Source organism: Delphinus delphis, chromosome 18, assembly GCF_949987515.2.
Source record: "Delphinus delphis chromosome 18, mDelDel1.2, whole genome shotgun sequence".
Taxonomy (NCBI): domain Eukaryota; kingdom Metazoa; phylum Chordata; class Mammalia; order Artiodactyla; family Delphinidae; genus Delphinus; species Delphinus delphis.
This window is the reverse complement of record NC_082700.1, coordinates 7,919,135-7,944,285: the sequence shown is the minus strand read 5'-3', so window position 1 is coordinate 7,944,285 and position 25,151 is coordinate 7,919,135. Positions and strand designations below refer to the sequence as shown.

The 25,151-nt window shown below is 41.2% G+C and overlaps 1 protein-coding gene across 1 annotated transcript in view; it reads right to left on the bottom strand.

Moving 5' to 3' along the window:
* Positions 1 to 25,151, bottom strand: part of B3GLCT (beta 3-glucosyltransferase) — a 106,389-nt gene that overhangs the window by 22,122 nt on the left and 59,116 nt on the right. The window contains exons 7-11 of the mRNA XM_059996190.1: positions 22,905 to 22,968; positions 17,312 to 17,431; positions 15,667 to 15,736; positions 5,611 to 5,724; positions 3,182 to 3,281 (exon numbers count right to left, since the gene is read on the bottom strand). Coding sequence (XP_059852173.1) covers positions 3,182 to 3,281; positions 5,611 to 5,724; positions 15,667 to 15,736; positions 17,312 to 17,431; positions 22,905 to 22,968 — 468 coding nt within the window. The remainder of the gene's footprint in view (positions 1 to 3,181; positions 3,282 to 5,610; positions 5,725 to 15,666; positions 15,737 to 17,311; positions 17,432 to 22,904; positions 22,969 to 25,151) is intronic.

Below are 25,151 nucleotides of genomic sequence, written 5' to 3'. Positions count from 1 at the left end.
GACTCCCTGATTCCTAATTTTAATGGTTGCTAATCCATTACCGTCCTTAATCACACTGATGCTCTTGTCCCAGGTTCCGCCAAAGAGAACCTTTCCAAGCTCACTTCTGTGTCCTCTTGACATGCACTTTTTTTTTTTTTTTCCTAAGCACTTCCTTACTCTCTGGTATAAAAAAGAATGTTCCAAATATCTTCTTGTATCTTCCTTGCCTCAGCCTTTAAATCAGTGATTTCTCTGAGACTGGTGCCTTTTAGTAGGAAAGTAGCAATATCAGTTCCGGTCGTTAGTTGCTCAGGGCTACGGGGGTATCTTTGCTTCTGGTCTTCTTTGGTGAGAAGGACTAGGAAGGGGTGTGTGTGTGTGTGTGTGTGTGCGTGCGTGACACACACACACACTTTGGCAATCATGAGTCTCAGAAATTATGAATTCTTGCAGATTTCTCCACTTCCAATCTTCCAGCCCTACCTTAGGCCTCTTCCTTGACCTGGCCCGTCCCATATCCTCCCACAGTGAGCACCACGGTTCCCAACCAACACTTACTCACCTACTCAGCCCCACAGTGTACCTAAAATGCCTTCAGAGTTGCTTCACCCACACGGCGACTGGAAACTCAGGAGCTGTCTGACATGCCCGCCTCCTCCCACCCCTGACTGAAGGTGCGTCTCTAAATACTGTCTTCAGCTGTACTTGCATTAGTTATACTTTCCCTGTAGTGTGATTACGTTTTCATTTGAAATGCAGTTGGGTTCACTTGTTTCAGCTTTCTCCTCATCCTTGTTGATTTTTCTTGTCCTTACAGATTTATTTTATTTTTCAATAGGTAGAATATTAGCATGCTTCCCAAAGTCAAAACTAAACTAAGAGATAAACTCAGCAAAGGGTCACACACACCCCCCACCCCATCTACCCGATCCTCCCATCCACCCGTTTGGAAACTACTTCACGGTTTTCTGGCTTACCTGTCCATTTGTCTTTTGTACAGGTAAGTCTACATGGGTATGTTTTATTTCCCCCTCTTTCTTCCATACAGGGAAGCAAACTAAATACATTCTTGTGCACTTGGCTTTTTCCATGTAATGGTATCTTCTGGAAATCACTCAATACAATTTGATTTTTTTTTTAAAGGAACCAAAATGTTGGTTCATTAGTTTGATCCTCTGCTTTTTTGACCTCTACCTCATTATTTCTGCATTTATCTTCATTATTATTTTCTTGTTTTGGGGGGGTTGACTTTGTGATTCTTTTCCTAACTTGTTGAGTTGGGAATTGAATTTTTTAATCTTTATTGTTCCCATTGGCTTGGCAAACCTTATCCATCCCTTTATTGTTAGACTTCTTGAACGATTATGTATCTTTCATATAAAGCATAGAGTTAGGGTTTGTTTTATGAGCCAATGTGAAAAGTTTGTTCTTTTATTAGGGGATTGAAACCCACTCACATTTTGTGATATGACTGATGTTTGATTTCAACACTACAATTATTTTAGGTTTGAATTATTATACATATTATACTATATGTACTGTGTTTCTTTACTAACATTCTGGATATTAGAAAGTTTCTTTTCCTGGTATTTATGTTCTATTTAACTTTTCATGTCTTATCATGCTTTTTTTCTTACTTGGTCTGTCAGTTTTACATCGGTATCCTTTGAATTCTATCCATTACCTGTACAATAGGCCATGATCTTATCCTATTGTCCTTTTTCCTTCCTTTTTTTTTTTTTTTAAGTTGAATACTTTGTCAGAACATATAACATTTACATACTGTTATTTACCCATGTCCCTACCCCCGTTGTGCTTTTAGTTCTACAAGTTAAATACATGAAATGCTCACCATCAGTCGTTTTACCCAAATTTCATCTTAGTTGCATGAACTTCTTTCCCTAATATCAATATATTCCTTAGGAAGGGCACGTGTGTACACTATTCCCTGAGTTTATGTGCTGAGAACCTTTTCTGTAGCCTCAATATTGAAGAACATCTTAACTGCGTATAAAATCCGTGAGTCACAATTTCTTTGTTGAAAATGTTCCTCCACTGTTACCATATTTCTTGTGTTATTTTGAGAAGTCTGACACCAGTCTAATCTTCTTGGTCTTCAGAGTATTTCATCACTTTGCCTAGAGACTCAGAGGACTTTATGATCAAAATCTAACAGTTTTACTAGGATATGTGAAGAAGCTGATGATCCCAGGTCAGTTTTCCCTGGGACCTACTAGGCCCTTTCAAGATATAAATTAAGGTCTTCTTTTATTTCTGGTAATTTACATATTATTTCTGTTCTTTTGATTTTCGTCCATCAGGGACTCCAATTATACATGTGTTAGATTTCACTGCTTCCTCCATTTCAAACACAGACACTGTAAATGTTACTTTGTTGGGTGCTAGATGTTTTGTGTTTCTATAAATATTCTTGAGGTCTGTTCTTGGATGCAGGTCAATTACTTAGAAACCGTTTGGTCTTTGAGGGTCTTGCTTTAGTATTTGTTAGGTATGACCAAAGCACTGCTTAGTCTAGGGTTAGCTATTTCCCACTATTAAAGCAAGACCCTTCTACAAACTCTACCCAATACCTGTGAATCAAGGGTTTTCCAGTCTGGCTGGTGGGAAGAGGTACCATACTCAGCCCTCTGAGAGTGGTGGGCACCACTCCCTCTAATCACTCTGGTTGGTTCTTTCTCCAGCCTCCAGGAGTTTCCTCATACATATGCACTGACTAAACTCTACTGAATACTTAGGGCGCCCCTCCACAGGTCTGCAGTGTTCTCTTCCTATGCAGCTCTCTCCTTTCCAGTGCTCTGTCCTGCAAACTCTAACGGCCTTGGTCTCCCCAGACTCTCAGCATCATCACTTCAACTCAAGGGCTCAGCTGGATTCCACCTGGGTTCCCCTCCCTGAGCAGGGACATGGAAACTCTCTACGACAGTTAGCTGGGGCAGTCATAGGACTCACCTCATTTGCTTCATGTGTCTCACTGATGACTGTCGTTTGTTGCCTAATATCAGTGTCTTAAAAACACTTATTTCATATATTGTGTCCTTTTTGGGGGTTGTTTCAGATGGGAGGGTAAATCCAGTCCCTGTTACTCCATCTTGGCCAGCGGCAGAAGTACCCATCACCGTTTCTGACTATGAATATATGTAGAATTTAAAGCCACCCTAGGACAGGGACGACTCCTTACCTTATTAATGTGTCATCATCCACAATGACTAACCATGCTATTCTGTCATAGCTGTGATTCAAAAATCTTTCCAAAATGGCAAATGTCTTTCCACAATGACCTAGGAAAGGTGAGAAGAAAACTTACAATGCATTATTTTCCTTAAAATATATATAATTCACTTGGAAACATTATTTTAGTTTTAAAGTGTTGTAAGTAAAAGTGTAAACACTGACATGCACCGTAAGAATTTGAAATTTTAAAAATCATCCTTTTCCAATTTCCATAGACATAGTGAACCAGGAAGAACATTAGAGATCTTGAAATCAAAGGCATTCATTTCACACATGAGGGACTGAAGACCTAGAGAGATGAGGGGAATTACACAAGGTCAAGTACAGGTAGGACTAGTATCTTCACGCCAGACATACAAGAAAATTGTAAGCCTCGAAGAAATTACAGGAGCCTGGCCATCTTTCCTTAGATCTACTTATTCTGAAGGGAAATATTAGAACCTCAAGCATCACAACCTTAGGGAAACAATGGTGCAAAAGTACAGTATTACACCTTCAATTATTTATTTTGTAAATATTTGCTATTAAGTTTCTAATATGCCAGACATGGTGGCCAGTTCTCAGATGTCACTAAAGATACAGTACTGAGTAAGACAGAGGCACAGTCCCTTAGATGCCAACGGATATCGAAGCTTTAATGGAAAATGCTGGGGCCAGGGTAGCAATGGAATGCTTGGGAAGAGAACTCAAGTCGATAAAAAAGAATAAGCCCCTCTCTTCAACAAAGTATTTGGTGACACAATAGAGAATAAACCACTTGATTTAACCTTTATTTTCCTTATTCTTGATCTCTTAAAGTATTTTTAACCATTATAGTATGTATTTTTGAAAGCCACCTCAAATTCCTTTTGGATAAAGTAGACTATAAATGTGAGCAATAATAAGGTCAGACTAAAAATAAATTAAGAAATCAAGTAAGGAGTGCATCAACAAATACGTGATTATTATAGTCAAAGTCTAAACAGCAAGGTTACAGAAACAAACAAACAAAAAAATTCAAACAAAAATCATTTTTCCAAAACAGACTTAGTGATATGTTTACTAACCTTGTCAGAATAATTGATAACTACAGGAATAACGTATCTGATCTACACTGTACTTTTATCAATCAGGGCATATGAGCAACACTACCATAAAATAATCAAGATAAATTATAGAACAAGATAATCAACTCACTTTTTTTTTTCTTTCATAAAAGGGTTTGGAGAAACCAGAAAACTAAGGAAAAAACATGGCAGGAACACTGGATAAAAATTAAGATGAACAGGGCTTCCCTGGTGGCGCAGCGGTTGAGAGTCCGCCTGCCGATGCAGGGGACACGGGTTCGTGCCCCGGTCCGGGAGGATCCCACGTGCCGCGGAGCAGCTGGGCCCGTGAGCCATGGCCGCTGAGCCTGCGCGTCCGGAGCCTGTGCTCCGCAACGGAAGAGGCCACAGCAGTGAGAGGCCCGCGTACCGCAAAAAAAAAAAAAAAAAAATTAAGATGAACAAAGAGCACCTGAAGGTGAGGTGGCCAAATTTCTACTTCCATTTTTTTTGAAATAAAAAATGTTTTGAATTAGAAAGCCTGCAATCTGAAGAGAAAAGCAGGTATACTTCCAACAATTTACTAATTAAAATATTAATATATATGATACATATATGAGCTTATACTACATACAGCCCATGTAGAATGTGGTTAAGTGCTCTCAGAAGTACAAGCAAAATGCATCCTAGACCATAACAGACCATAAGCTTCAGGAGGATGGAAACGGTCAGCTTCATTCCTGCTTCCCTCAGTATCTACCAATGGCTGGCATGCAGCAGTTGGGTAACAGTCCTGGCTGGATAAATGGCTAAAATTAAATGAGGAGATGCTTTGTATGGGAAGATGATAAATTAACTCTGGACACCCCATTATGGCCACAGTGATCTATGAAGGTACAAAGAAATCTATTATTAAACTCTATCATAACTGTCATATGCATAATTGTCATGTGCGTCAATCATATCAGTATGACCGACTGAAAACTTGTAAACTTTGTTAGCACTAAAAGCACTTAAACTGCAAGAATCCGTCCACATCCATGGGTAAAGATGTGAGGGAAGGAAAGAAAGAAACTTACACGTGGCAAAAATTATACTATTTATAAAATATTTCATTTTTATCTTAATTCACTATATTTACAGAGTGGACATTTTGCTTTTTGCTTTTTTTTTGGTGGTGGTGGGATGGTGGGTCGCCGCATGGCTTGCCGGATCTTAGTTTCCCAACTAGGGATTGAACCCGGGCCATGGCAGTGAAAGTACAGAGTCCAAACCTGGACTCTGGTGGACCGCCAGGGAATTCTCCAGAATGGACACTTTTGAATAAGAGTCGTCAGAACTAAGGACTCACCTCTCTCTGTATTAGGAATTCCCAGATCCACCGTCGGAACAGAACTGTCTGCGTAATCGCTGTAGTATTCGATGTGACCTGCCTGCCCCGCCCAAGTCTGCTTTACGATGGGGACTGAAAAAATGAGAGAGGGGACCGTCACTGGCACGGGCATCTAGGAAGCCTGGAATCTCAAAGTGGCGGGATAACCACCTATAAAGGAAGGGAAGCATTACTTGTTCTTCTTCAGGTGTCTCAAGACTAAGAGCTTGCTTTCTACCCTAAGAAATGCCAACAGCACAGGAATAAACTCCCCTTCTTTGAGGCATTTTCACATATACTCTAGAGCCGAGCACTTCTCATTGCTGGTGATAAATACACTGCTTCCATATAAGGATAAATTTTCTAGTCTGATTATACTGTTGTGTTTACATTAATTTTAACTTTAATTAATTTTTCTCTTTTCCCAATGGGCTGCTTCATTTAAAATTCACAACTGGACGTCTTAAATGCTTTTGGGGGGGGAAATATAATTACTCCTAAAGATTGGAATATTGTACGTGGTTGTAGCTGAGATGTAAACTTGCCTCCCTCACGGTGGAGGGGGGACCTTTTCAAACTACACATATCTCTGCCCGAAGATTCTTACAGGACCACCCAACCCTATAAAGGGCATGACCCTACCCCTGAGAATCACTGCACATGATGGCTGACGTTACTGAGCTGCACTTCCGGAAAATGTGGAAAAATAAGATTGAGAACCGTTGCAGATTCTAAAACTCTATCATGAACAGATAAATTATTTTAATACAGTGAACACGAACAGCAGAAAACTCTCCTGGTTTTCTGCATTTTAGGGCGAGATGCTCAAAGGTAGCTGTGTCTCCGCACCTGACACAGGAATCTGCTTGATCACTGTGTGATATTAATTCACTTGACCAACTATCCCAGTAATTATTTTCTTCTGTACTTTTTTTAAATTACTATCTGCATCTCTGAATTTTAAGAGGGGGTTTCTGCTGTTAATTTTAATAGAAAAGATCATCATATCTAGATTTTATATTCTGTTGACTTAAGAATCTCAACTCTGATGAACCACATCTTCAGTTATTATTTTGAGACTTTATCAGATCACTTATCTTTCCCTTTTTCCCAATCTAAATAAAAATAAATGATATGCAAAAACTACCCATGCAATGCCAAATTTAAGTGTCTAGCTATGTTAGTCAGCAAACTGGGAGAGAAACTCAGACAGCCCTTACACAGAAAATACAAAAGTGCACCATTTTATAGTGCCATTATTGACCAGCTTTTAAAAAAGAAAAAGACCGATGAGTTCTGGACATTTGCTATAGTCATCACCAAATTGTGTATTTTAAGCCACTAAATATTATTTTTATACATTAAAATGCAATTCTTCTGTAATCATAAGAAGGCAGATATAAAGATTTCTCCATACCAGAATGGACAAAGATGCAGTAAATAATAGATAAGGTCGCTGAGGGGGAAAAAAAAGAAAAGAAATCCTTACTCTGTCCAAATTCCAGCACAACAAAAACCAACCTTGGCCCTGCAGTGGCAGTTTGCTTTGCATATAATAAGCAGGACTTACCCAGACAAGGCTCCCCGCAGCCTGCAGCCGCTAGTGGTCGCACTCTTGGGTAAAATGTCCTCCACTGCATAACGGGAAGAAGCTGTGAGGAAAGGCCAAGAATTTCCCTGGGTCCCAGCACCGGGGTCCTGCAAATTCTGCTTGCACTTTCCTCAGCCTTTAGCCTTCAGATTCTGTTTGCTCTAAGAGCTTTAATAAACAGGACAGGCATTTCTTCTCAATTCTCTAATTTGAATGAATTAAAATCAAAATCAAGCGTGAGTTAGCTCTTCCCTACACCTAACTACTTGCTTCCAGTTTTCGTTTGAAACAGATGAAACAGAAATGTCAATAAAGGTAAGAATTACTGTTAGACTTAGTGCCCAACACCCCGCACAGGGCCGGGGACATAGTAGGTGCTCAATAAATAGCAGACTGAGGACTGGGTTTTGTCAGAATTCCAACAAAAGGCCAAGGGCTCTTTTTGGAACTAGTTTAAAGGAAGGTTTTATTCTTATCAACGATTCATCCTTTGGTACAAGACTGGTACCACCATTACCAATCATTTGAAAACAGACAAACCATTTCAACACAGTAACGTGTTCTGAGACTCTACCACCAAAAGCATCCAGCAGTGTGTCATCTGTCCCCTTATCACTGTAACACCTGTGCATTTGTAAAGTAAGGCTGTCTCCTACAACAGCAGGTGAAGACTATTTGCAACCAGAGTTGATTCAAAACTACTTAAAACTTTAACAATATTGGTCTATTTTATTGTGACTGAATCCTAAATTGAATTCATTCTATTACTTATAATATATTTCATATTGTATTGAGGCACTAGATTCCTAAAGATATTAAACTTGGAGAAAATACTTCAATATAGTTATGTGATCTACTATCTCATTCTCAATACAGAGAAGCATACTTTCTCCCACATAATAAAACAATAGTGAATGCCTCTTTCCAGAATGTTTGCCACAAGATAATTTAAAATCGGGGCAAAGTAAAAACTGTACTATTTAAAAAAACCCTCTGCCCAGATGGCATACGTCTTCCACATGGCTTTAAAGCCTGGAAGCAGGAGATGCATCTCCCTAAGAGGCACAGAACACACTTTTACTCCCAGTGAACTGACGTGCGAAACTGACTACAAGTGAAAATGAACTGACGCTTGAGCCCTGTACAACATCTGCCACCCAATTGTGCATGATCGTTGTGAGTTAAGGAGTCTACTGTTTTCAATTAACAAACGCACCTTTTGTCTCAGTATGACCACAGAGTAAAAGCCCTGGTTTCTCTTCTCTTCTCAGGGAGAGACTTAGCGACAGCACCAAGCGTGTGCTCTGATTCCCGGGTTTAGAGATGAGGCATCTGGAAGACGGAAGAGCCCCCCCTCCTGGCTGACCTAACACAGCAGTTCGGGGCAGTCTGGCCCGTCTTCATCTGCGCAGCAGCCAGGGGAGAACCAAACTCTCCTTAATGATTCATGCACTCACTTCATCTAACACGGGGTGTGGCCTGCTAGCCGGCTGCATTTTCATTCAAACCCTCATGTTTTCAATGAGCAGACTGCGCCATGGTACCTACCAGACGGAACACGGCTACCACACACTCTTCAGAGTAAGAGTGTTCAGACCTAGAGGAAAGATCACTACAGTGAAGATAGCAAACAGGGACTTTTTAATTCTGAAAGGAGTAAAGTGTTTCTTTTTAGGAGCTCAGGAAGCTGTGAAAAGGAACTAAAGGCTGAGCAAATAGTAATTTAACCTCTTTAATGAGAGGGAGACCGCAGGAGGAGAAACACCTCAACCCACCGCGAACAGAAACAGTAGCTGCCACATGGTATCTGAGACCCGCGTGGGAACTGCGTGGCAGGAGGACACAGAGAAAATCCATAACATTCACTGACAGCTCATGTCACACAAGGAAAAACACATAACCCAGGAGGAAGTGATCAGGCGGGACGTTAAACTCCAGAGATCTTTTCCTTGCTTAAACATAACTTCACATGCTGTGGCAGTTCATCACTTTATGGAATACCTTCAAAGTTTCTTTAAAACCCTACCAACTGCTTGCACGTCAGCCAGCACTGCTGTTCCAATGCTGTCAATATGTATTTCTTTCTTAAGCCAAAAGATAGAGTATATTTTTGCTAACTGTGTCCTAAGTTGCTTTATTTCATCTAAATCAGAATCAAGACACAAGCAGTTATCAAAACGCTTGTTTCACTGTTGGGCAAAAAAAAAATTACAAGATGTAAAATCATTTTTTCTAATTTTGGAACTTGGCTTTATTATCAATTTTTCCAAAAGAGTATGAAAAATGAGTTCACTGTATATGTCCCCTTGCCTTGACTACAGCCTTAAACAGAATGTTTCATCCCTCACCCTCGTCCCTGGAGGAGCCAGGAGTAGGGGCCATGGCTAGGGTCCACCTACGCTCGGAACCAAGGGCAGCGCACACACAGTGAGAGCCTGCCTCCGGAGAAGTCACTGACTGTGTAGCCAGCTCTCAACTCCTCACAGATAAATACAGTCTTGTCTGTGTTTATTTTTTCCTTCACTGTCATTTGGTTTTTGTAACTTCAAGTGTTTCTACCAGAGTGCATACAGAAAGAAACAAGAAAACAAACCCCCCCAGTCCGTGTATTCTGCTTGAATAAAGCAGTAATATGCGAGGACAAGATGGGAATCTGAATTCCCAGCTCAACGTATATTTGAAATCATCTGCGGGTTTGAATTCCTGGCGACCCCTCCTGCTACTGAAAATAAAAAGCCTCCTGCCACAGCTTCTGGCCACGTCAAAACTGACCCTGAGCACAGCAGAGCATCAACACGGCTATCAAATACTATTTATCAAGCATTAGATTTATAATACATCCACAGAGAGTGCAGCACAGCTCTCTGTGGCAGAAAGAATTGGGGATTTGGAGCCAGAAACCCTGAGCCCCAGCTCCCGTGCTCAGTCTACAAGATGCCAAGCTATTTGTGTCTCAACCCAAAGGCAGCTTTCTCTATGATATCAAGCGAATAAAAATAATGACCACATCGCAAGGACTGTCCACATGAAATCAGATGATAGAATACATGTGAAAAACACACGAGAAAATGTAAAAAAAGATTAGCAGTCAGAAGCAGCTACTGTGGCGTTCTCACTGAAACTAAAACGATTACTGGATAATTCTCTGGGCCAGCTGGTGACTGGACTAGATTTCCAAAACGAGGAGCAGAGCCCACTGGCCCGGGCAGGTTTCACTTCCATCAAGCAGAATGGACCTCAGAGCCCCTAAAATCCTGCTGCCTAGACTATCTTTTCAAACAAACAGGTCCAAGTTTAAAAATGGCTTCTCACAGCAGCTCGGCTGTGACATCCGCAAAACACCTCTTAGGTCTCGGGCTGCAGTGATCCCAGGTGCAAATTAAGAGCTGGTTTTGGGAGGCTTGGTTTTAATGCTCCTAACAGGCTTCGAAGATTTTATCATTTTTAAAGAACTTCGACTCAAAATTCAAATATAAAAGCATTTGATAGATACCTGAAAGGATTATCACAACCTTATGCAAAGTTAAGCAAGCAATAAACTAGATTATTATAAATGACATTAAAATTAGCAAACTTTATTTTTTTTTTTTCATTTCTGTAGAACATGAAAACTACAACAGGGATGGTCCCTAATTTTAGGGCTTTACTGTCAACTTGAAAAATGTGTTTCTAAAGAGAAAATACTACCACCCCCATTCCTAACATTGATATTGTACTCCAAGTGCAGCTTCAAGATCAAGTAAATCAATTTGAGCACTTCTGCTTGCTGTTCTTAAAAAAAAAAAAAAGCAGCTAGTTCATTTCCCTTGACACTTTTTATTTTAACATCTTTATTGAAGTATAATTGCTTTACAGTGGTGTTAGTTTCTGCTTTATAACAAAGTGAATCAGTTATACATATACATGTGTTCCCATATCTCTTCCCTCTTCCGTCTCCCTCCCTCCCACCCTCCCTATCCCACCCCTCTAGGTGGACACAAAGCACTGAGCTGATCTCCCTGTGCTATGCGGCTGCTTCCCACTAGCTATCTATTTTACGTTTGGTAGTATATACACGTCCGTGCCACTCTCTCACTTCGTCCCAGCTTACCTTCCCCCTCCTCATGTCAAGTCCATTCTCTACATCTGAGTCTTTATTCCTGTCCTGCCCCTAGGTTCTTCAGAAGTTTTTTTTTTTTTTTTAGATTCCATATATATGTGTTAGCATATGGTATTTGTTTTTCTCTTTCTGACTTACTTCACTCTGTATGACAGTCTCTAGGTCCATCCACCTCACTACAAATAACTCAATTTCGTTTCTTTTTATGGCTGAGTAATATTCCATTGTATATATGTGCCACATCTTCTTTATCCATTCACCTGTTGATGGACACTTAGATTGCTTCCATGTCCTAACTATTGTAAATAGTGCTGCAATGAATATTGTGGTACATGACTCTTTTTAAATTATGGTTTTCTCTGGGAATATGCCAGGTAGTGGGATTGCTGGTTTGTATGGTAGTTCTATTTTTAGTTTTTTAAGGAACTTTCATACTGTTCTCCATAGTGGTATCAATTTACCTTCCCACCAACAGTGCAAGAGGGTTCCCTTTTCTCCACACCCTCTCCAGCATTTATTGTTCGTAGATTTTTTAATGATGCCCATTCTGACTGGTTTGAGGAGATACCTCATTGTAGTTTTGATTTGCATTTCTCTAATGATTAGTGATGTTGAGCATCCTTTCATGCGTTTGTTGGCAATCTGTGTATCTTCTTTGGAGAAATGTCTGTGTAGGTCTTCTGCCCGTTTCTGGATTGGGTTGTTGGTATTTTTGATATTGAGCTGCTTGCGGAGATTACTCCTTTGTCAGCTGCTTCATTTGCAAATATTTTCTCCCATTCTGAGGGTTGTCTTTTGGTCTTGTTTATGGTTTCCTTTGCTGTGCAAAAGCTTTTAAGTTTCATTAGGTCCCATTTGTTTATTTTTGTTTTTATTCCCATTTCTCTAGGAGGTGGGTCAAAAAGGATCTTGCTGTGATTGATGTCATAGAGTGTTCTGCCTATGTTTTTCTCTAGGAGTTTGATAGTTTCTGGCCTTACATTTAGGTCTTTAATCCATTTTGAGTTTATTTTTGTGTATGGTGTTAGGGAGTGTTCCAATTTCATTTTTTTACATGTAGCTGTCCAGTTTTCCCAGCACCACTTATTGAAGAGGCTGTCTTTTCTCCACTGTATATTCTTGTCTCCTTTATCAAAGATAAGGTGACCATATATGCGTGGGTTTATCTCTGTGCTTTCTATCCTGTTCCATTGATCTATCTTTCTGTTTTTGTGCCAGTACCATACTGTCTTGATTACTGTACCTTTGTAGTACAGTCTGAAGTCCAGGAGCCTGATTCCTGCAGCTCCGTTTTTCTTTCTCAAGATTGCTTTGGCTATGTGGGGTCTTTTGTGTTTCCATAAAATTTGTGAAATTTTTTGTTCTAGTTCTGTGAAAAATGCCAGTGGTAGTTTGACAGGGATTGCATTGAATCTGTAGATTGCTTTGGGTAGTAGAGTCATTTTCACAATGTTGATTCTTCCAATCCAAGAACATGGTATATCTCTCCAACTGTTTGTACCATTTTTAATTTCTTTCATGAGTGTCATAGTTTTCTGCATACAGGTCTTTTGTCTCCTTAGGTAGGTTTATTCCTAGGAATTTTATTCTTTTTGTTGCAATGGTAAATGGGAGTGTTTCCTTAATTTCTCTTCCAGATTTTTCATCATTAGTGTATAGGAATGCAAGAGATTTCTGTGCATTAATTTTGTATCCTGCTACTTTGCCAAATTCATTGATTAGCTCTAGTAGTTTTCTGCTAGCATCTTTAGGATTCTCTACGTATAATATCATGTCATCTGCAAACAGTGACAGTTTTACTTCTTCTTTTCTGATTTGGATTCCTTTAACTTCTTTTTCTTCTCTGTTTGCTGTGGCTAAAACTTCCAAAACTATGTTGAATAACAGTGGTGAGAGGGGCAACCTGTCTTGTTCCTGATCTTAATGGAAATGCTTTCAGTTTTTCACCATTGAGAACAATGTTGGCTGTGGGCTTGTCATAAATGGCCTTTATTATGTTGAGGTAAGTTCCCTCTATGCCTACTTTCTGGAAGGTTTTTATTATAAATGAGTGTTGAATTTTGTCAAAAGCTTTCTCTGCATCTACTGAGATGATCATATGTTTTTTCTCCTTCAGTTTGTTAATATGGTGTATCACATTGACTGATTTGCATATATTGAAGAATCCTTGCATTCCTGGGATAAACCCCACTTGATCGTGGTGTGTGATCCTTTTAATGTGCTGTTGGGATTCTGTTTGCTAGTATTTTGTTGAGGATTTTTGTATCTATGTTCATTAGTGCTACTGGCCTGTGGTTTTCTTTTTTTGGTGACATCTTTGTCTGGTTTTGGTATCAGGTTGATGGTCGCCTCATAGAATGAGTTTGAGAGTGTTCCTCCCTCTGCTATATTTTGGAAGAGTTTGAGAAGGATAGGTGTTAGCTCTTCTCTAAATGTTCGATAGAATTCGCCTGTGAAGCCATCTGGTCCTGGGCTTTTGTTTGTTGGAAGATTTTTAATCACAGTTTCAATTTCAGTGCTCATGATTGGTCTGTTTTTATCTTCTTTTTCTTCCTGGTTCAGTCTCGAAAGGTTGTGATTTTCTCAGAATTTGTCCATTTCTTCCAGGTTGTCCATTTTTGGCATATAGTTACTTGTAGTAATCTGTCATGATCCTTTGTATTTCTGCAGTGCCTTCACACATTTTTAATGAAAAGTATTTGTCAAAAACCATCCTACACTGCCAATGCAGGGGGCACGGGTTCAACCCCTGGTCCAGGAAGATCCCACACAATGTGGAGCAGCTAAGCCCATGCACCACAATTACTGAGCCTGTGCTTTAGAGCCCACGAGCCACAACTAATCAGCCTGCACGCTGCAACTACCGAGCCCACGTGCCACAATTGCTGGAGCCTGCGTGCTCTAGGGCCCCTGTGCTGCAACTACTGAAGTCCGCATGACTAGAGCCTGTGCTCCACAAGAGAAGCCACTGCAATGAGTAGCCCGCACACCGCAACAGAGTAGCCCCCCCTCGCAGCAACTAGAGAAAGCCCCCACACAGCAACAAAGACCCAAAATGCAGCCAAAAATATATATATAAATAAATAAAAGAAACTTAAAAAAAAAAAACATCCTTCAGAGCCCTTACAGATTATGAAAAAGACAAAAGAATATTAAATCTAGGTTAAATTTATGATAAATGAAATTTTTAAGTGCTATATTGATTTTTGATAGTGTTTTAGGACTCATATAATGAATGTATATGTTTATTTAGGCTGATTTAATAGGACTTAGAATTTATCATGACTTTTAGGTAACCATGAAGGTTTATAGTAAATGTACTTTAAAGATAGTGTTGACTATAACAAGATTTGAATTTATGTCAGTGTCTTAAACACTTTAATCCCAAATTATAATTTTCTTTTATTTGGAAAATATGATCCCCTTTAAAATATAATTTGTAAATATATTATCACATAAATTATATAAATGAACTCCCCACATAGCTCTAATCCCACAAAAAAAGACAGCTGGTTTAGAAATCTCTCCTCTATAAATATCACACTCTTGGTGAAATTGAGTCTGTTCATGGAAAAAATTAAAATATGTGCTAAAATTAGAAAATGCAAAAGACTGTCTAACCTTCAATTTCAGAAAAGTGCTGCTTGAAATAAGGTGAAAAAAGAGATAAATTATGTATTTATATTTAAGGTAGGTTTTTTAAAAAATAGTATCATAATAACTTAGTAGAATTCTGAAATGAAACCAACAATTTGAATAAAAACAACATTCATCTATCAATACATGCAGGATTTCCTTAAGAAGGAACCATTGCTTGTAAGGCACATTTTTCCTTTTCTCTATATATCTACATGTGAGCAAATACATATCCTTACTTAAAAGTTCTGATGTGTACATTTGAAATAAATATAAAAAGAAGGAACGGTGTTAGAAAAACATTCTTTTTGGCATTCTGTTACCCTGAAATCCCCTCTCATACTCATACAGCTCAGAGACTGCACTTGGACATAACAGGACATTGTTTTGCAAAATGGACTGTTATTCACTAACTGTCTCCTAGATTGCCACAGCTGAGCTTTTCCATTTCCAATTTAAAATACTGCTCTAATCAGTCCTTAGAAGGGCTATGACCGCTCATGTTGCAATACAAAATTGTCTTTTCTAATTGATCTTGGTGATTGAAGTGGTATGATGAAGAATACTGATTAAATAACTGCTTTTACTTCAATGACATATTTGTCATTGTCCCTTTTATTTAGGTTGAGTTTATATCTGGTTTGTACTGTTGTTTTCAAGGCAGTTTGCATTTTTAAAGTCCAATAAAAATGAGTAACCCAAAACATACTTCTGTCACCATGAAATTTCTTGCATGTCTTTACTGCAACAAAAATATCCTTCTTCTTCACTGGATTTCCCTAAAAAAAGAAAAAAATATATATGCATACATGAGTCAATGTGTCTTAACTGCACATCCACATTAGCTCTCACATGCTCTCAAGTTCAAATTCACCAATGTCAGGGACGTCACACTTGTCTCCAGGATTAAGTTTTAGGGGAAAAAAGGGACTGTAGCTCCACTGACCACAAAGCCTTTGCTCAGCCAGACCGGCCCCAGGATCCCGGGTCAGCATTTCCACTGTGTCACCTGGACGAGTGTCCTCAGCTCTCTAAACTTCCATCTGCTCATTTAGGGAATTAGGATGATAACCAACCACCCGTACGGCTGCTTTTATTACTACTATTGATTAAGCGCATCACAGGTACCCAGTAAATGTTGGCTACCTTCCCTTTCCTTTTTCCAGCTGGTGAAGATTTTTGTCAAAGGGAGAGAGAAGTAGGGGGATGTTTTAGTGTAACATAAGAGACGACTCCCTTCTGGGGGCCCAGCCTTACTTTGATGTTAAAGTATTTTTATGGCCCTTTATCGTCTACCCAAATCTAGGCAACAGCGACGTTCTGTCCTCTGCCAAAGGCAGGATAACTTCCAGCACTTTGGAGGAGCCTGGAGCCCTGCCCTGGTTCCAGCCCAGGCCGATCACTCAGATGAAGGGGCTCACGGAGGGGCTTGCGGACAATCCACACCCAGGCCGTGGGCACTTCACGGAGGGAGCTGGGTTGGGCGGTGTGTTCTGGCCCCTTTATCGCTATCTTAGCCCTGCAGTGATACTCAATCCTGATTCTGCATCATTTGGGGCTGGTTTATAGCGACACGTAACTGCAGTTTTGTCATGTCACTCAAGGCACTAGGAGGTCAACCCCTCCAGCTTGTCCAGGAGAACATTAAAGAACAAGCAAGCGTAATGTCTAAAAAGACATCTCCCCCTCAGGAACTGTGCCAACAGGACAGATTCTCTCCCACTGTTGCAGTGCGTGTGTGTCTGTGTGTACATGTATTCCTCTTTGAAAATGCAACGCACAGACTTCTGTATCGATGACTTGAAAATAACAGACAACATGTGAGGTAGTGAATATATTTTTCATTGTGAGGAAGGACTGTTACCCACCCAGCTGAGTCCCGGGGTCTTCAGGCCCATCCCGGGGACTGGTCCAAGGGTCCACCCTAACGAGTAAGGTTCAATCTAAAAGTTCTGCACAGTGTCAGGTGAGATCAAAGTGAGGTCACTGGCTGAGAAAGTAAAGGGGGTGGGCTCGAGGAGAAGGCTTAGGAATAACGGGCAATGTCTGAGATTGCCTTGCTAGGAAATAGAACAGGAATTCCAACAGCTACACGCTACATCTTCAACAAAAGCAATGCCTCCAGGCCACACCTCCGCAGCTCTCAGCGCCACTCTGCTCTCTTCCCTTGTGCAAAACAGGGTAATGACAGTGCTCACCTTATAGGGCCAGTATCCCCGAAACATGATATATAGTGCTCACGTGGCACATGGCAGATGTTGGGGTTTTTTAGGATGGAAAGTGCTAGGACAACATTGTGCACAGCATGTATGTTTTCCTTTGACACACGAGGAAGCTGTCCTTTTATTACTTACGCAAAGTGGTAGAAAAGAATGAAATGTGGTGGCACAGGAAGAGTCCGCCCCGTCTGTACAAAACTCAGGCACAGGAGTGAGGGGCGGTCCATCACCTCGGTCCCAGATGTAGAGAGCGATCTGTCACACAGGAAACTGGCATGAATGAACGCTCTTAACCAGCACCACAGGTCCACAAAGGTATGAAACATCTCAAGGGCAAGCAGACCTGACCTTCTCTGGAGAATATTAAATTGAACCACATCAACATGTCAGCATTCAACAGTTTTTTGGTTTTTGTTTTTTTTTTTGTGGTACGCGGGCCTCTCACTGTTGTGGCCCCTCCTGTGCGGAGCACAGGCTCCAGACGCGCAGGCCCAGCGGCCACGGCCGATGGGCCCAGCCGCTCCGTGGCATGTGGGATCCTCCCAGACCGGGGCACGAACCCGCGTCCCCCGCTTCGGCAGGCGAACTCTCAACCACTGCGCCACCAGGGAAGCCCTTTGGGGTTTTCTTACTTACAAAAGGAGTAATTCCATGTGGAGCAATCTAATCTTTTATTAACCGTAAACAATTAATTAAGAATCAGTATTCTGACCTCCAAAAAATTCCACATTGTCATAAGCAACTTTAGGGAAGCTATTTCAGGGATTCTAAAACATCACAGAGAAAGATAAAAGGAAATATCATTGACTCTGGTTTCCTGCAGGATGCTAATTACATACCCTGAAAAACCGACTGGCTGCAAATATCTAAAAATATCGAGATAAAATATTTTTCAAAGCATTTTAAATGTATTGCTAACTTGGCACAAAAATGTGGAGCTTATGAGGACAAAAATGGAAAGTGAGAACCTGAGGAAAAAGGCCACTGAGGGTAGTTTTCCCCAGTAGGTATCAGCTGGGGTCTGAGGATGCCAAGGTTCTGATGCACGTTAAGAGAATAAAGCCCATGACCTGCCCAAGGTGGGGCGTGTCTAACAGCAAAGCCCCATAACTGGCACTAGATGGAGGGAAAAATCATCTCCAGATATCCTGAGATTAGGTAACCAAAGGCAGGCCTCCCTCATTTGTCACCTACGTGTTCCAGAAACACCTCGGAGTAATTTAAAGTGGCCCTAAGTCAGCCTGAGCCTCTAGCAGCCGGCAAAAACTAATGCAAATCCTTACTGAGGAGCCCACAACCTTAGTATAGGATGGGGGACGGCCACAGTTCCCAAGGAACTAAAGTACTCAGAAAAGTCACAAAAAGTAGTACAAAGAGACGAGATGATGGGCAAGAGCCAGCAGACACAGCTTGCTCAGGCCCAGAAGACTTTGGGGATTGGAATGATCAAGCACAGAATAGAAAATGACTGTTTCATGTATTTTTATAAAGAAAAGAAAAACTTTAAAACATGAGCAAAATTTCTGAAAGATTGTACAAGAGAGCAAATTTGAAAAAGAAACGTCTAGAACTTGTAGATGTGAAAAAATACAATGCTTAGGGCTTCCCTGGTGGTGCAGTGGTTGAGAGTCCGCCTGCCAATGCAGGGGACACGGGTTCGTGCCCCGGTGCAGGAGGATCTCACATGCCGTGGAGCGGCTGGGCCCGTGAGCCATGGCCGCTGAGCCTGTGCGTCCGGAGCCTGTGCTTCGCAACGGGAGAGGCCACAGCAGTGAGAGGCCTGCGTACCGCCAAAAAAAAAAAAGAAGAAGAAAAATACAATGCTTAAAATGAACATTTAAAAAAAAATGAACATTTTAATGGTGGGGATAAACAGCATATTAGACACAGCTGAATAAAAACTAGGGAACTAAAAGATGAAGTCCTCCAAGTTATTTGAAATGTAGCCCAGCTAGAAACAGAGATGGGGAATGTAGAAGAGAAGTTCAAACCTCTAGCATATATCTAAAGTTCCAGAAGGAGATAACAGAGGGGATGAGAAAACAGCTGAAAAGACAATGGCTGAGAATTTTTTTAAAATGTAATTTAAAAAAAAATAGGATTGCTTAACAATCCTATTATAGAAAGGCCCAATGAATTCTAAGCAGGATTAGAAAAAGAAGAGTCTGCACCTAGACATATATATACCATAGTGAAACTGCAGAACACCAAAGACAACAATCTTAAAGGCAGCCAGAGAAACGGCAGATTACTGACAATGGAACCATGTAAGAGTGGCGGTTGATTTCCTAACACAACAGCAGTAGCAGAAGCCAGAGCACAGGGGAACAACAGTACTGTGATGAGAGAAAATGTCTCACAACCTAGAATTGTACACACAATGCAACTATGTCTCAAGAACAAAACTGAAATAATTATTTTTTTAATTGCTTATAGTCCCTATATATTTATTTATTTATTTATGGCTGTGTTGGATCTTCGTTTCTGTGCAAGGGCTTTCTCTAGTTGTGGCAAGCGGGGGCCGCTCTTCATCGCGGTGCGCGGGCCTCTCACTATCGCGGCCTCTCTTGTTGCGGAGCACAGGCTCCAGACGCGCAGGCTCAGTCGTTGTGGCTCACGGGCCCAGTTGCTCCGTGGCATGTGGGATCTTCCCAGACCAGGGCTCGAACCAGTGTCCCCTGCATTGGCAGGCAGATTCTCAACCACTGTGCCACCAGGGAAGCCCCTGAGATAATTTATAAGGAAAAACAAACAAACAAACAAAAAAAAAACAAAACGGAGAATTTGCCACCTCACTAAAAAGGAAATTCTGAAGGATGTACTTCAGGAAGAATAAAAATGATCCCCGTTGGCAGGTCCAAGAAGCAAAACAGAATAGTGAGCACAGACACGGCAAATACAGGGTTAAGCTAATACAAATCATTTAACTGTGTAAAGTAAGGAAGGACAATATCTGAGTTGCGGGGTTGAAAAAAAAGAAAGAACAAAAATACTGGACAAAGAGCATAAAACCTGGGAGACGGATAATCAGAGTTATTATGCTCAGGCCCTTAGATTTTTAGGCTATTGATTAATCAGCCACTTACTGTACATGTTAAAGTAAGTCCCCTGCATACGAACAAGTTCCGTTCCAAGAGCGAGTTTGTAAGTCCAATTTGTTCGTAAGTCCAACAAAGTTAGCCTAGGTGCCCAACTAACACAATCGGCCGTATAGTACTGCACTGTAACAGGTTTATAATACGTTTGCATCTTTGAGAGTTCGCAACTTGAAGGTTCGTATGTAGGGGACTTACTGTATTTAAAACAACCATTAAGGAACAGACATTGAGAATGAACTTCAAAAATAACAGAGGAGGGAAAAAAATGGAATAAAAATTTTAAAAATCTAAAAGAAAGCAAGGAAATTTTCAAAAGAAAAAAATGGGAGACAAAGGATAAAAGAAAGTGTTAGTAAGCATGAAAAATGTAAATGTAAATTTGCTATATGGTTTGAAAGATAAAGATTGTCAAACTGGGAGAAAAAAACAAACACGTCCTCTTTAAGAGAGATGCATCAGAAGAGGACACAAAAGAATTGAAAGAAAAAAATGAAAAACAGTGATGAAGCAAACACCAAAAGAAAGCTAGTATAGAAGTGTTCCTATCAACAAAATAAACGCTAAGGCAAAGAGCATTACTAGAGATAAAGATACATTTACGGAGAGGAGGTAACAATTCTAAACTTGTATGCATCTAATTAACATAGCCTCAGAGTATAAATAGCAAGAGTTGGCAGTTCCACAAAGAGACACTGTCACCACTATCATGGAAGATTTTCACATTCCTCCCTTAGTAAATGCCGGATCAAGCAGACAAAACGAAAGCAGGAAAAGGGAGAGAGGGAGGAAATAAAATATGTGAGAAGCACAATAGATTAACTGATTAATCTATTTGTTCTTTAGTAGACATAAAGAGAATATTATACCACCCCCAAATCAGAGCACATACATCCTTTTCTCCATTTATGAAAAGTGAACATGAACTAGGCCATTAAGCAAACCTAAAAATATTTCAAATGACTGTTGTATAGACCCATCATACTAAGTTAGAAATCAATAACAACACACAAATATACTGAGTCACAATGAAAAATGTATCTTTTAAAGTCGGTCACCGTCAAAAAACAGTTTAAAAGCTTCTGCCCTAGAGAAACTCTTGTAGAGGATCATCATGACACATGTCAAAAATATTCATAGAACTGGTGACTGCAACAGCAAAACCCAGTCGCCGCCCGGAGGCCCACTACCAGCAGACTGGGCAGATGCACTGTGTGTGGTCCTGGGAGAGACAGTTATACAAAGTGATGACAGTTCATTAAAGCCACATGTATCAACACGGATGACTTTCAAATTAGAACATTATTCAGGGTACAGTTCTGTTTATATAAAGGCCAGAAGGATGCAAAACTATGTATTATTCAGAGATACATTCATATGTGATCAAATATGAAGAAAAGGGAGCCAGGGAGAGAATTCAAGAAAGTTGTTGACTCTCGTTAGAACGAAGGGGGACCCTCCTGGGGAGATACTTACAGGTAGCCTCCAAGCAACTGATCAAGTTCAATCTCTTAAGCATAGATATTCTGACTGATCTTTATACCTTTCATGTATGTTAGAGGGTTTTTTGGTATGTTATTCAATGTTTCATAGACTCCCAAACCTGGGTATCTATACCTGAGCTGACTTTTCATTAAAAATATCTAGACAGGGCTTCCCTGGTGGCGCAGTGGTTGAGAGTCCACCTGCCAATGCAGGGTACGCGGGTTCGTGTCCCGGTGCAGGAGGATCCCACATGCCGCGGAGCGGCTGGGCCCGTGAGCCATGGCAGCTGAGCCTGCGCATCCGGAGCCTGTGCTCCGCAACGGGAGGGGCCACAACAGTGAGAGGCCCGCGTACCGCAAAAAAAAAAAAAAAAATCTAGACAGACCCTGGCTTTCAACTAGTCATTCTTTCCCTTCTGTGGAAAAGAATGATTTTTAACATGAATATTTCTCCTCAAATAACCTATTTCATCATTTAGAAATACTCCCCAAATTAAAATCTTGTGAGTGCCCTTTTCGCTCCTGGCAGGCTACCAGCACTGCTGGACTGAGTCACGATTGGCCCCAATGTCCTAAAATACAGATTCCTACAGAGGGAAAGGCAAGTCTGTTTCAGGCAGTCAGATGTACGCATGAAGAGACCTTCTTGATGATGATTCAGGAGAGATTAATGGATTAAGGACGGGACGCCCGCCACCTGCCTCCAGGATGACTGGTCACAGATGTCCACTAAATGCCAGGGTGCTGGGGGACCAGCTGGCCCAATTCTGCTCCACAGGGTCCAGCACAAGAGACATGTCGAAGACATATGTGCAACCAAAGCGCAAAAAAAGACCAGAGGTATTTTACTGACATTTTTGCATGTTTTTAAAAATCCATCTCTGGACCCATCCACCTAGCTTAAAAACAAAGGATGAAGGATCACAGACACAACTGTTTTCTCCACCGTTCCTTCCCCACCTACGTGACCAAAATGGGCTTAAAGAAGAAAGCCCTCACAGACTGTAGCATGTGCAATTTCCTTGTTGGGAAAATATGGATGTGAATGGCAGAGGGGATGCACCTTTCAGGGAACACAAGACACCTTTTGTATCAAAAGACACGAATTCTTGATTACGAAGACTTTGAACCAAACAAATCATGACCTACCTCATATTTTAAATCTATTGTAAAGTCGGATTTCAGGGACTCGCTCTTCAATCTCTTGGTAAGCCTAGAAAATAGAGACAATTTGAGTTTTTTGAAAAAAACCAAAAAAGCATCAAACAAGAAGAACACATTCTTGAGACTTTTTAATGTTTGAAAACAAATAAAAATATAAATTTTAAGACAAAACTAAGAGTTTAATTTCCTTGAGGCAAAGGACTATGAAAACACAATTATTTGTGGACCAGGACACGAATGCAAGGCTTGTTGCAAACGTAGTGTTCGTTATTCAACATCTGGAAAATAACATAAAACACCATACGATACAATACATGTCTTTTAAAAAGCCACGGAGTGTGCTGACTCCTGATAATCCTTGACTAAATAATGACAGAGAAAGAAAAGGAAAAGAAAAAAGCCTGCCTGATAGAGAAACAGAAGTTGCTACTTTTCAGTCTCCTACTTTTAATGACCCTATGAATTACAGTTTGTGGAGTTTCCTGGGGGAGAGAGCATGTGGTTTCGGGACAGAATAGCAGTTTCAAGTCATTTTCTTGCTTCAGAAAAGCCTTAATGGCTCTTTTCAACACAGAAGAGAGGCCCAGACCCCTGGGCCCCGGCTCTAGAGCCCCCCCGCTCCCCAGCGTGCACCAACCTCCCCCGAAGCGCGCTCCTGGCCACACGGCGGCCCAGTTCGCCCCGACCCAACCTCTACCTGGCAGCCTTTTCTCCAAGACCGAATTCAAGGGTGTCCAGACCTGCCCACGAGAATAAATGGAAACTTCCTTTGCCCCCAGAGTGGGAAGCACAGCCCCATTCATCACACACGGCGAGCCCCCTGCGCCCCCCTCCTGCTCTGCACCCCAAACAGCGCCCACCGCCCGGGCCCACACGAGCACTCGGTGAGCGATCTGAAGGGATGAGGGCACATCGCAATACATTCCTCCATTTCAGGCTGAGTGAGGCAGAACAACATGCTTACCAAGACCACGGAACTGCCACAGGCTTTACGCTTATCACAGGGCTACAGACGGAACCCTCGTTTCAATGACGAACCTCCTAACAAATATTTTAACTACAAAGAAATAATGGTAATCTGAAAAGGAAAACTAGTAATCAGTTTCAAAAGTCCTCCCCGAGTTTTTAGCCTGGTTGAGCCACAGACATTTCTCTAAAAATTTATCTCTAATCGGAGGAAAGATGAAGGAGGACACAGGTTATAATTTACGTGTAGTCAGGAAGCACCGGCCTCACGGGTGACAGGAACGTGGCTCGATGGTACACGGCTCGGAAGGAAGCCCCATGGAACCTCTGCTACATTCCTGCTCAGTACCTGCCCGCCGGCTCGGGCAGGAGTGGGTGAGGACACTGCATAGAGAGACTGCATTCTCAGAACATTCCTGACGTATATTAAGAGAAAACTCTGCCCTGGTGTGGCATCTTGTCCAACTCGAACTCTGCTTGGCTGGAGCCAGTTTTCATGAATAAACTCTTTTAAGGTAACTTGAGGACTTGGACTCATGCCAAGTGCCTTCAAAACCTGAGCCAACCACATTCAGACACCAAACACACACACACAAAAAGAAAAGTCATACCTGGGCTCATCGCCACGGACAAGGAACACAGAACTGCGATCAGCACCCAATGGCACGTGACATCCACTGTCAGGTGGCCACGCTGCCCACACCCGTTCTTAAGAGACAATCAACACCTCTGAACTGTTACCCTAAACATGCTCTCTACGCTTCCTGACTTTTTAAGTTTCTTTCGCATTCAATTCTTGTACATTTTTCTCTGAGGGAAACTAGAGGAAAATGTGACAGCCACTGATAGAATCTCTTTAAGAGGAAAGAATCTCTTTAAGATGAACACTGACTGACTGGAAACAAATCAGTATGTACACTGACATCTGTGGCTACGTTTAGCAGCCTGTGGAATCTGCCAGAACCAGTGACGGTTACCTCAATATTACGAACGTCGCATGGATGAGTCAGCCTCGTGGGACACCTGGGGCCTAACCCAGTCACCTTGCAAACAAGTCCCAGTTCTGAAAGTGTGCAGGGGGGCATTCACCCGACTTAAAAGGCCAGTCCTAGTGGTGGGAACTAGGTTTCATTTTTCTATACACCAAGCAAGGGCTATACCCAAGGGCTTTTCAAATGCTAATTTCAGGAACCATCATTGCCAAAAAAAACAAGGCCAGAAATCCCAACTACTTTGCGAAAATATTTCTTCATTAAATATTCAGTT